Genomic DNA, 11,857 nt, shown 5'->3' with positions numbered 1-11,857 from the left:
CCCCCCCCCCCCCCGGTGCCCTGTCTGGACACAAGAAGGGGAGAGATCAGACCAGGGGAGGGAGCATCTCAGGACTTTTCTTTGGTTTGTCAAAGATCTGTACCTCTGCAGTGCTTTCAGAGTAAAGTTGTAGTGGGTCAGAAATTCTTTTGCGAAGCTTGTGTTCCTTGCTTGACTACCACGTTATACCTGAAGGGGTTAAACAAGAAGCCCAGAGTGTCCATAGCCCAAGTGGAGCTCCAGGGGTGCTCCTCCAGACAGGCACCCTCCCCCCGGCCGCCGGGGCTCGCCGCCCTCCCCCCGGGGCTCCGGCCGCCCCCCCGCGGGGGGGGGGGGAGGCAGCCAGAGGCTTTTTTGCCTGGGGCGGCAAAAAAGCCAGAGCCGACCCTGTTTCTTGCCTCAGAGATTCACCATGTGGGTTGGGGAACAGCCCAGAGACCTTCCCCTCTGGGAGAACCCACAGTCCAGGTCAGTTGGGAGGTTTGGGGAGAACCCAGGCCTGCCCACTACTCCGGGTTCTAGCCCAGGGCCCTGTGGACTGCAGCTGTCTATAGTGCCTCCTGTAACAGCTGCATGACAGCTACAACTCCCTGGGCTACTTCCCCATGGCCTCCTCCAAACACCTTCCTTATTCTCACCACAGGGCCTTCCTCCTGGTGTCTGATAACGCTTGTGCTCCTCAGTCCTCCAGCAGCACACCCTCTCACTCTCAGCTCCTTGCGCCTCTTGCTCCCAGCTCCTCACACTCACACCACAAACTGAAGTGAGCTCCTTTTTAAAACCTAGGTGCCCTGATTAGCCTGCCTTAATTGATTCTAGCAGCTTCTTCTTAATTGGTGTCCTAATTAGCCTGCCTGCCTTAACTGGTTCTAGCAGGTTCCTGATTACTCTAGTGCAGCCCCTGCTCTGGTCACTCAGGGAACAGAAAACTACTCATCCAGTGACCAGTATATTTGCCCTCTACCAGACTCCTGTACCCCACTGGTCTGGGTCTGTCACACCCTAAGTGCCTTAATGGCCAAATAGAAAAGAAAATTGTTAAAATCTTCTTCCAATTTTGGACAGACACCACTCTCCCTATCTGATTTTGGAGCAAGAGCCACATGCGTTTTGCCAAGGCCCTGTCTATACCACAGATTTAACCATGTTAGAACACCATTGAGAATCTGTGCTTACTTGTCTGGACGGTGGCAGGGTGGAGGAGAAATATATGTATTCTTAGGTTAGGGAGCTATGTTTTATCCTGCGCATTTAACAAGGTTAAAGTGTGGTCCCTAATATGTTTTGTTTTTTTCTGCCCTCAAAAGCAAGACAAAAATATGTTATACTACGGTTGCACTACAAAACTGCTTGACAACTATGACTATCTCCACACGATAAAGCTTCTGCCAGCATAGCCCCCTCATCTAGGCACAGTGTACACTGACAGAAGGAGTTTTTCTGCTGGTGAAGGAACACCCCCTCCCAAAGTTAGCTATGGTGACAGAAGGCCTCTTCTGTCTGCCTAGCTGTGTCTACACTTGAAGTTTTGTCAGCAGAGCTATGGCTGTAGTGGGTGTTTTTTTCACACCCTTAACTGACATAGCTATGCTGATACAGGTTTTACACCAAGTCTATGTTTTAAACGTGGCTTTGTATGTGCAAGTATGGCCTACACTTTTGTGCCATGGGTGGAAGACTGTGTATATACTTAACCTCTTCCCAAGAGAAATATATATTTTAGATTACTGAAATGTCCAGGCTTGTCTTTCCTCATGTAGACCAGCCTTTAGGGCTGTGGGCACAGTAGGCAAATTCAAAGCTGGAATTCCCTACTGTGGCCATAATTGTTGAAGTGTAACACAAAGACACTGCAGCCTTCTTACCACTCTTTCATCCTATTCAGATCAGACTTGGCTAAAATTGATTAAAAATGCCTGTGACCTGTGTACACTACATCTTCCACTGGTGGGAGTGTGCTGTTGGTCAATTACAGATCCAAATTTTGCCAGTGTAGGGGCAACAGTTCTGAGAAGGTGTTAAAACCAAGTCCTTAATGTCTTCTGTGTTTTTCCCTAGGTTGTGCAACAGGCCCTTGACCAGGCACGGAAAGGAAGGACCTGTATTGTGATTGCTCACAGGCTGTCCACAGTACAGAACGCAGATGTCATTGTTGTTATTAACAATGGAAAAATAATAGAACAAGGAACTCATCAGCAACTAATGGCAAAGCGTGAAGCCTATTTTAATTTAGTAAATGCACAAACACAGCTCTAAAACAAGGATAGCCCCTGAGGCCTTCTTTGGAAATGAGCTGTCAGGAAAAAGTAGTTAGCATCCAGAGGATGTGATCTGACCTTATGCGCTTACCAGCAACTCTTCTTTGGACACACACATGCTCTGCAGGACCTGGAGTAGTTTAACTTGCTCAGCATTCTTGCCTTTGGAGTAGAAGGATGCCCTTTTTGGGAAATCCATGTTGGAGAGGTTTTAACCATAGGCTGGGGTTTAATACTGAGTCAGTGGGGTCATGGAAAAACCTCTCTTTCTCATGTTATCTGCAGAGCATATTTCAGTATTTCCCTCAGGTGGGGTTACTCTATTCCCTCTACCTGCTCCATAAAATATGAAACTGGACAGGAACTCTTTGCTTTAGCAGATATATAGAGATGTAGATATAAAAATCTTAATTATATATCATTTGAAATCAATGTTAGAGTTCTTCTTGGTTTTTTTTATAAAATCATTACATGTTTGCTACTGTTGAAACTAGCGATGGGCCTGACCAAACAAACTAAAATTTGTTAAAAGTTTGGATCCATATTCAGGCTTCATTACGTAGTGCATCTTGAGTTTAAATTAGTTACTAATCCACTAACCCATAAATCCCAATTTAAACTGTTACAGAATCCCTGCTAGGGATTTTAATAGGCTGTATTATTTCCAGACCTACCATTGAGTTTATGGGAATTTAAGTTTTCCTTCTGCTTCTTTTCTGCATTAGAAATATTGTATTGTATTATTATTTTTATTGCCATAGCACTTGGGAGCTCTAATCATGGATCAGGACCCCACTGTGCTAGGTGCTGTATGTACACAGAACAAAAAACCATATCTGCCCTCAAGAGCTTACAATATAAGTGTGTATATATAAGACAAGAGACAACAAATGGGTATAAAAAGACAAGGAAACAATGAGACGGTATCTTAATTTCACTGTTCTTGTGGAGTCCTTAAGGACTATAGAACTGGCTTAGGAATGTTCTCAGATCACAGCTGACGGTGGAAGGGTACTGAATCTTCCCAAAGCTTTTCTCCCAAGTGTTTGTCAAGAATTTGAGTTAAATGAGTGTGAACAAAAATCCTGTCCCTCTCAGTTTGCTCAAGTTTCCATCTCTTGTAATGTCATAATCTTACTAGTTCTCCATTCCCCAAAGGAATTCTTCAGCAATATGAAAAAATCAAGCGGTTATAATTCTCCTTTTAAAAACAAGGCCTTTTCTCTTTAGCAGTCACTTTTAAGAGTGGCCCAATTTCCAAGAGACATTTTATATTTAATCAAGTTCTTATTATTCTGTTAAGGGAGTTAGGAATTATAAACTAACTTGAAAGCTGTCAAAGGGTTACAAGTTTTTTCTTTAAAATGCTAAAGGCTAAATCCTCACATTATCTGTGCATCTTTTTTCAGAAAAGCCACTTAAATGTAGTGTAATCTTGGCTGCAATATACAGGTTATGATATATGGGATCTTTCCAAACTGTGTGTGCTAAGTGTGTTCCAAGTTTAGGGTACATTTATCTCTCGAAGGTCTTAGCCCAAAGCGTAACTAATTCGGATTCTGCTATGCAGAGCCTAGTATAAGTCAGGCCAATCCCACTGAAAAGTTTATTACTACCTATAGGTGAAGTGACTAAAGCAGCAGCTACAGCTTCCTCAGATATGGACAGATATACAGAATACCCTGTTATATCACTTAACATAATGAAGTGTCCTTAATCCAGAACGCAGAACAGTGCAGATATTCACATATATAAGATATATAAAATGCAAATATTAACAAGTGTCCCTGTTCACAGCATGAAATATGATCGTAAGACACAGCTTCTCCACACTGGCCTGCAGTGTGGACTATGGAGGGGTGAATTGCACAGCACACCAGAGAACTGCGCTCTAACTGCCCCCATGTGGCGGCTGCTGGTGCAAACTAAAAGGGTAGCTAATTCATGGTAATAGAGTCCTGTTTCAAAGAGGTGCACTCTGCAATTCACACCCCCCATAGTCCATACTATGGCACAGAGAAGACATAGCCTTAGACATAGTCTATTTCTGTTTCTCAAAATATCCAATCTTATCTTATGATATTTGACTAAAAAAGGCTTTTCAACCAAACAAAATGTACACACAAAAACCAATTTTCAACATTTTTCAGGTTTTCATCGAAAACAAAAAGAGTCTAAATATTTGGATTACAATTAAACAAACTTCATTTTCATCAAAAATATTTGGGGAGGGGGGAATAATTTCCCAACCAGCTCTGATTATCAGACCTTCCACCCAGAACCAGACCAAGTGTGTTCCAACCTGTCAGCTTACCCGGAGTAGTACATTAGAAATTCAGCCTCTTTCATTCAGATTAACAAATCATTTTATAATGCTACTCTTATCATTCAGTTACTCTTAATACCATGGTTTATCTTCACAGGTTGTAAAACTAGAATGGGCCATTATGATAATCTAATCTGAACTCCTATTTAACACAGGCCATAGGACTTAATTTCTGTTTGAACTAGAGCATGTCTTCTAGACAAAATCAATCTTGATTTTTTTTTTTTTAATTTTCCTCAGAATAATCCAGCACAACCCTTGGTAAATTGTCCCAGTGTGCTGGTTCACAACACTATTCATTGAAATTTAGCCCAGCTGCCCCTCCATCATGACAGAAGAGCGGCAGTGCCAAATCTGCCACCCTAGGGCTGATCTACACTAAAGCTATAAATTGACCTAAATTACACTACTTCACTTATGTAACTTACGTAACTGAAGTTGATGTAACTTAGGTCGACTTACAGCGGTGTCTACACCACGCTATGTCGATGGGAGATGCTCTCCCACCAGTTTACTTTCCGCTTCTCAGGGAGCTGAAGTATAAACGTCGATGGGAGAGCGCTCTGCCATCGACTTAGCTTGTCTTCACCAGACCCGTTAAATCGACATTGCTGCATCAATCATAGAAGTGCCGATTAAGCCAGAAGTATAGACAAGCCCTAAGTCTATGAGGACGGAGGTGGCACAATGAAGTTTTACTTAGTGCAGTAGATTGTCTTGAGTGGCCTCTAATCCTAGATCTTTACAAACTGTGGCTGGAGAAAGCTTCGTTGATGAATCATCACTGTTACCTTTATTTTCATCAACTTTAATCATAACCCAGTAACAGCCCTCACACTGATGCATCATTCCACCCTTTTTGTTCCCATAAAAAGAATTTCCTAAATTAATGCTTCATGGATAAATCCTTATCCAGTTTAAAATTATACATTTACTAATTGGTTTAAAAATATTGCAGTGTACAAATTTTCAAAGAGTCTCTGCAACACAAATTAAAACGTTGTTAGAATTATAATGAGAGGGACACACACAGCTTTTTATTTATTTGTACAGTAGCTCTGAACTATGGAAACTCATTAATAATACTCTGCATCAGCTCCAAGTGCTTACCTTATGTTATGACCCCCTCCCTTCCTCACCAGCCAGTTATTTCACCATTAAATGCCCATTTTTCTGCTTCTGCCACAAAAGTTGTCATAGTTCTTTCCACACTGCTTCACATGCATGGAACATTCTCTGAATTAAGCCATAAAGCTGTTATCTTCTCCTCAGACAGATCCACTCCTACTGTGACACCCACAATAAATCAGCCAATGAGTAAAGGATGAGTGGGTCAGTAGTTGGAAATACCTGATTTTATTTATTTTTAAAATCCCAACACACACACATACTTTCAGTGATTTTGAAGCCTTAAATTGTGCAATAGCTAACCTACATGGGGTTATATTTTCATTACCTATAACCCTTCTCTGTCTTGTCACATCCCTTACTTTGTCTCATTTCACTCTCTTCAGGATGAGGGCTATAAGTATGTAGAAAAGTGTGTTTGTGGGGTTTGGGGTTTTTTTGGGGAGGAGGGTTGTACAATGAGATATCTAAGGTATTACAAAATTGTAGTGTGAACTGGGCAAGGTGTATTTTACCTTGATTTAGCTAGTTAAGATGAACCTAGGGTTCCTCTCAACCAGATAAATTAGGAAAAATTACAACTTGCCCTGTCTACACTAGAGTTTTACATCATGTTGTAAAAATACACCTTTTTTTCCTAATGTAGACATGGCCTGTGTCTCCCTGAGCACCTACCACAAGGGAAGCTCGATGCTGATCGGGGGCTTTGAGCATTACCAAGGTGTTAACAGGCAAAAAATAGTCTGTGTATTGAGGAGGAGATAAGATGCTCCTTTGGTCACAGTACAGGAAGGAGTCAGAATATCAGTAGTCCAACCCTACCATAAACATCCTGTGTGACCTAGGGCAAGTTACCCTGCCACTTTGCCTTAGGCCAGATCTACATTGCAAAGTTGTTGGCATAGCTATGTCAGTCAGGAAAAAATCCACAACCCAGACCAACATAACTATGCCAGCAAACACCCCCACACCCCCATGTAGACACAGCTATGATGACAAAAGAGTCCTTTTGATGATATAGCTTATGTCATTCAAGGGGACAGTTTACCTATTCCAACAAAAGATCTCCTTATGCCTGTATAAGCTGCCCCTTTAGTGGGCTTTGCTATTGTAAAGCTTAGTGTAGTAGACAGCACCTCCACTAGGGCTATATCTTTATCTTAGTGTTAAATTGTTGTCTTGTATGTTATATTGTTGATAGAACCTGGGGTGTAGCAGGCTGTTCAGTGCTGCCTGTCTGTGCTGGAGTTGTTACTCACATAGGGTGACCAGATGTCACAATATTAGGGGCTTTGTCTTTAGGGCTTGTCTTCACTACCACAGTACAGCTGGTGAAGACGCACTAAGTTTACGGGAGAGCATCTCCCGCCGACATTGTGTGATGAGGACAGCACTTTAAGTCGATGTAACTTACGTTGCTCAGGAGCGTGGTCTTTTTCATACCCCTGAGTGACATGTTACATAGACTTAAGTGATAATGTAAACAAGCCCTCTTATATGCAACTATCTCCCTCTCCTCCCCCCCCCCCCCCGAAAAAGTGTCCCAATTTTTCATACTCGCTATCTGGTCACCGTATACTTGCAGTGTCCTAATAAAGCTCCATGAATCTGTGAACACGTATTACTTTGTACACGTGGAGCTGTATCAGCAAAGCCTTTCTGGTGTAGACTTGACCTTAGTTTCCCAAGTTGGAAAATAGGACTCAGTGAGCTTTGAGAATCTTGTCAGGAAGATACTGTAGACGTGCAAAGCATTTTCAGATTAATTTCAGAAATACAGCAAAATTTTAAGATCTGTATTGTCATAAAATACCCTGTTTTATCTAATAAATGCAGGCATTATTGCCATAATTGATTAAATGTCTTTGTAACTGTCCTCAATAGCTGGACCTTGCAACACAGCCAAAGATGTCATTTTCCTTTAAGCATCTATTTAGTTTCATTGTTGCTTTCCTAACTTAGTTCTTCCTGGCCAACTTAAATTTCTATCAGAACCCTGTAGATTTCCACAATCCTTCCTTTTTTTTTTTAGAAGAATTTTTTTTTTATAAACTTGACACTCACAAGATGCTGCATCTTGACTGTGATCTTTACAAGTAATGATTGCAAAGCTATGACTCTTGAAGAGTCAGCCCTGGTCTTTATTCAGCCTGAAGGAGACTGAGTCTCCTTCTCCGTAACTGAGCATTCCGTCTTTGCAGTATTCCCAGGATCTCCAGTGCAGAGCATCACTGCTAGACCAGTTTAATATCTTGGTTTCCTGGACAAGTGCCACCACTAGATTAGTTTGCAGTGGCACTTGCACTGTGCTAGATAATTCCCCAGAACAAGATAAAATATTTTAAAGTGTGTAAGGCCTTGGCTACACAGGGAAATTGACCAGCATATTTATTGCAGCATGGGGAGTTATTCCAGAATACAGGTTTCTTGTACAATATTTCTACTCAGATTGGTAATACTAGGGTTGTATTTCTTTCCTTTATGGATTATTGCTACAATGCCCTTTCACACCTCACTTACTAAACCAGGAAGGAGGGTAGTCCTAGCACTATTTACGCCCATTTTAGAGAATGGGGCCTAACAATATTTTATCCCATTATGAAACTTGTTTTAATACTTGCACCTTAAATAACATGTATGATATAAGAATGATAGATCATAGGTTTATATTAAAGTGAGTTTGTACCATCATAAGTCTTTGAAAGCTTAAAGTACAGTAAACTGACAACTGTCTGAGTTTAAACAGTTTAAGGAGCTTGTGTACAAATCCTCTAATTGTAGGGTTAGCTTAGCTGCAGGGCATTTAACAGACCAAGAAAGATGTGGTATATAGCCTCCATTGATTTTTGTATTTGGCTTCTCTGACATCCATGGCATTTTACCCCAAGATATTACTTACAATAGAGAAATATTTCTACTTTTACCAGAAATAGAATTCTAAAGTGTGTACAAACAGGATCTGTATAAAAACAAGTGTCCTACGAGCAGTCTGTACATAGGACTAAACATGAATGAAAAATGTAGTTTTCCATGCATCAGATCAAAGCACTAAAAGACACTAAGAAAGTATATGCTGTTGCCATACATTCTTCATCATATTTATTACACCTTTTCTGTTTTGTAAGTAAAATGTTTAAACTTAAGTGAATTGAAATGATGGAAGACTAAGGGATCCAAAAAGAGTCATGGCAGGAGACATTCAGTTATCCATACCAGGTCTAACTTGGCAAGACAGAAAGTGGTCTGTTTGTTTGTTTGTTTGTAGTTCCGGATATCTTCAGAATCCAGATATGATCACAAGAAACACCTGGTTACTTTTATATGGGCAGTTTCTAGTTACATACTTAATTATACATATAATCTACAAACAGTGGGAAAGTGACAGCCAAGTGAAGTATTCTCAAAACGTTCATAAAACGTAAAGATCCCTAGAGATTGAATTCATTAGCTTCAGACTACTGGTGAGAGTCATGTGTGGAATCAAATTGATGTCTTTATTTTTAGAAGCGTACTTTTCTTTGATTTCTGTAATTTAAAATAAGACAATAAAATGTTTGTTATACATGTATTTTTTTAAATAGTTAATTGATTATCTGGCAACTTTTTTGGTTCCAAATATCATTAACTTTTTTGAATTTTATATATGCAAGTGTTAGAATTTGGTATCTATTTTGTTTTAACCATAAACATGCAATTGAAAAAGTAAATTTACCTTAATGCATTTTGAGTTGGCACAGTATTTTCAAACCAATAAGCAGTGTCTTAACCACTTATCACATTTAGTTTTGGTTGCATGGCTATAACTCTGTGGCCCAGGTTTTCAGAAGAGACTGATGAATTTATTTGCCTCAATGTTTGCATACTTGACTTGCGACACATTTAAAAGGCCTGATTTTTCATCTAGTGGGTGCTCAGCACTTTCTGAAAGTCAGAGTCTATTCAGCTATCTCAAGTTGGGTACCCAAAAATATTCATTTAAAAAAAAAATCTTGGCCTGTATGCCTAGTTCAGACCATAACCTTACATATGTCTAGACAAAAGCTGCCTAGGGGATGTTGCTTTGGTTTTTGTAGACCATGGTTCAAGAGCATAACTTCCATTAGCAGTGCTAGATTTATCATACACTTTCCAAATTAATTGTTTCTTTTAGAGGAAGGAGACAAGTATCTTGCTCATTTTGGCAGCTTGTATCTCTTATTGTGACCTGCAGGACTTAGACAAATCATGAGGTTGTACCAGTTTTCAACCTGGTCTTTTCTCAGGCAAAATTCCCAGTGAACTCAGAGAGTTTACCTGTATAAAGACCCTAAAACTTGGCCTATAAAAGGGCAAAAACCAGTTTTGTCATTTAAATTATTAGAGTTGTGTTATGCAGACGTTAGAACCTCCCTATACAGTTAGTTATAACTAACAAGAGTCTTTAAGGGCAAGATATCAGAACGGATTTACCCACATCATGAGTCCTATCAACATGTGGCTAAATTGTTGTGCTGAAAATTACCTGGTACTTACCAATATTACTCTCAGGTCCTTCCTGTACATGTACAAACATGATAAACTAATGAGAAGGTATTTGTAATATTGCTTTTGGTATGGGTATTCTTTCACACACACAATTTTCTCTGCAGAAATTATACTGCATACAGTATACAAGCTGTTAAAAGCGGTAGAAGAAAGTCACCAAACGTTACACCACTGAAAGTCACTCTATTTCATAAGTAGTACTCTGTCCACCAAGTGATGTGCCAACTTCAGTATTTTCTAGATTTCCCTTTTTAAAACCTCCTCTTAATTCTCCCATTATCATTTTGGTGAAAATCCAACAGTTACATTACAAACTAGTCTTTTTACCTGTCAAATAATGAAATCAAAATGAAATACCACTAAGAAATAGAAAAATGTCAGTTCTGATGTAAACCTACATTTTACTCTTTTGCTTTCAACTTTTATTAAAATTTCATTGAAAGAGGCAGTAGAAAAATCTGTACATTTACTGTTTTGCCTTTTTCGCCGGGTGTTATATCTAACAGATAATATAGCCTCTCCAAGTTATCCCAGACAACATTTCATAACTGACTGTTGCCCTATGGATTGAGTTTAGATTAGCATGAGGATACTTGGGTTAACACTGTGTGGGTGAGAGTGGGCAAGCTGCTTGTGTTGGGAATCCGTTTATAGCTGCCACATCTGAAAAACGTTTTGCAAGGTCCAATTTTAGAAATACTCTCTGTGCTTTTGTACTTCAGTTTGGCAAAGGTCTACTGCACATTCTGGCAGATTCTTGAATGTTATTAGAGAGCACTTTGCAAACACTAACTAATCACTTCTATGTAACTGAAGTTGGTAGCTAAATATTAACCTCATTTTGCAGATGGGAAAACTGAGGTGCCACAAGTACTCCTCGTTCTTTTTGCTGATACTGTACAGACTAACACGGCTACCACTCTGAAAGCTGAGGCTGAGAGGTTGTTCACTTTAACAAGTAGTGTATTAGAGACACAATGGCAGAGGAGGGGATTAGAATATAAGAGTTCCTTGCTCTCAATCCTGTACGTGGTGCACTGGACCTATCATATCACTGAGTCGCTCCGATTGGTGGCCAAAGGTCATATTGGCTGCTTTCCAAAGAATGCAGTTCCAAAGGCACTTGCAGATGTGTAGAGTAGTGGTTCTCAACCAGGGGTACAGGTATCCCAGGGGCTACACAGAGGTATTCCAGGGGGTACATCAACTCCTCTATATATTTGCCTGATTTTACAACAGGCTACATAAAAAGCACTAGCGAAATCAGTTGCAAACTAAAATTTCATACAATGACTTGTTTATACTGCTCTATGTACTATACAGTGAAATGTAAGTACAATATTTATATCCCATTTGATTTATTTTATAATTATATGGTAAAAATGAGAAAGTCAGCAATTTTTCAGTACTAGTGTGCTGTGACACTTCTGTATTTTTTATGTCTGATTTTATAAGCAAGTCATTTTTGAGAGGTGTAACTTGGGGATACACAAGATAACTCAGACTCCTGAAAGGGGTGCAGTAGTCTGGAAAGATTGAGAACCACTGGTGCAGAGCAAGCAGTGAAAGGCTTGGGTGATACTGACCCCTCCAGCCATGCATTGCTCTGGAGTCCTAAAGA

General features: G+C 40.0%; 1 protein-coding gene across 1 annotated transcript in view; it reads left to right on the top strand.

The window, feature by feature from the left end:
- The window catches only part of ABCB5 (ATP binding cassette subfamily B member 5), a 58,307-nt gene extending 56,051 nt beyond the window's left edge, over positions 1–2,256 (top strand). Inside the window, exon 27 of the mRNA XM_026649419.1 lies at positions 2,059–2,256. Coding sequence (XP_026505204.1) covers positions 2,059–2,256 — 198 coding nt within the window. The remainder of the gene's footprint in view (positions 1–2,058) is intronic.
- Positions 2,257–11,857: the final 9,601 nt, after the last annotated feature.

The sequence above is a fragment of the Terrapene carolina genome, unplaced genomic scaffold (genome assembly GCF_002925995.2).
Source record: "Terrapene carolina triunguis isolate 2854851 unplaced genomic scaffold, T_m_triunguis-2.0 Scaffold84, whole genome shotgun sequence".
NCBI classification, from domain to species: Eukaryota; Metazoa; Chordata; order Testudines; family Emydidae; genus Terrapene; species Terrapene triunguis.
The sequence above is the reverse complement of the archived record's forward strand: the minus strand, read 5'-3'. Positions and strand labels throughout refer to the sequence as shown.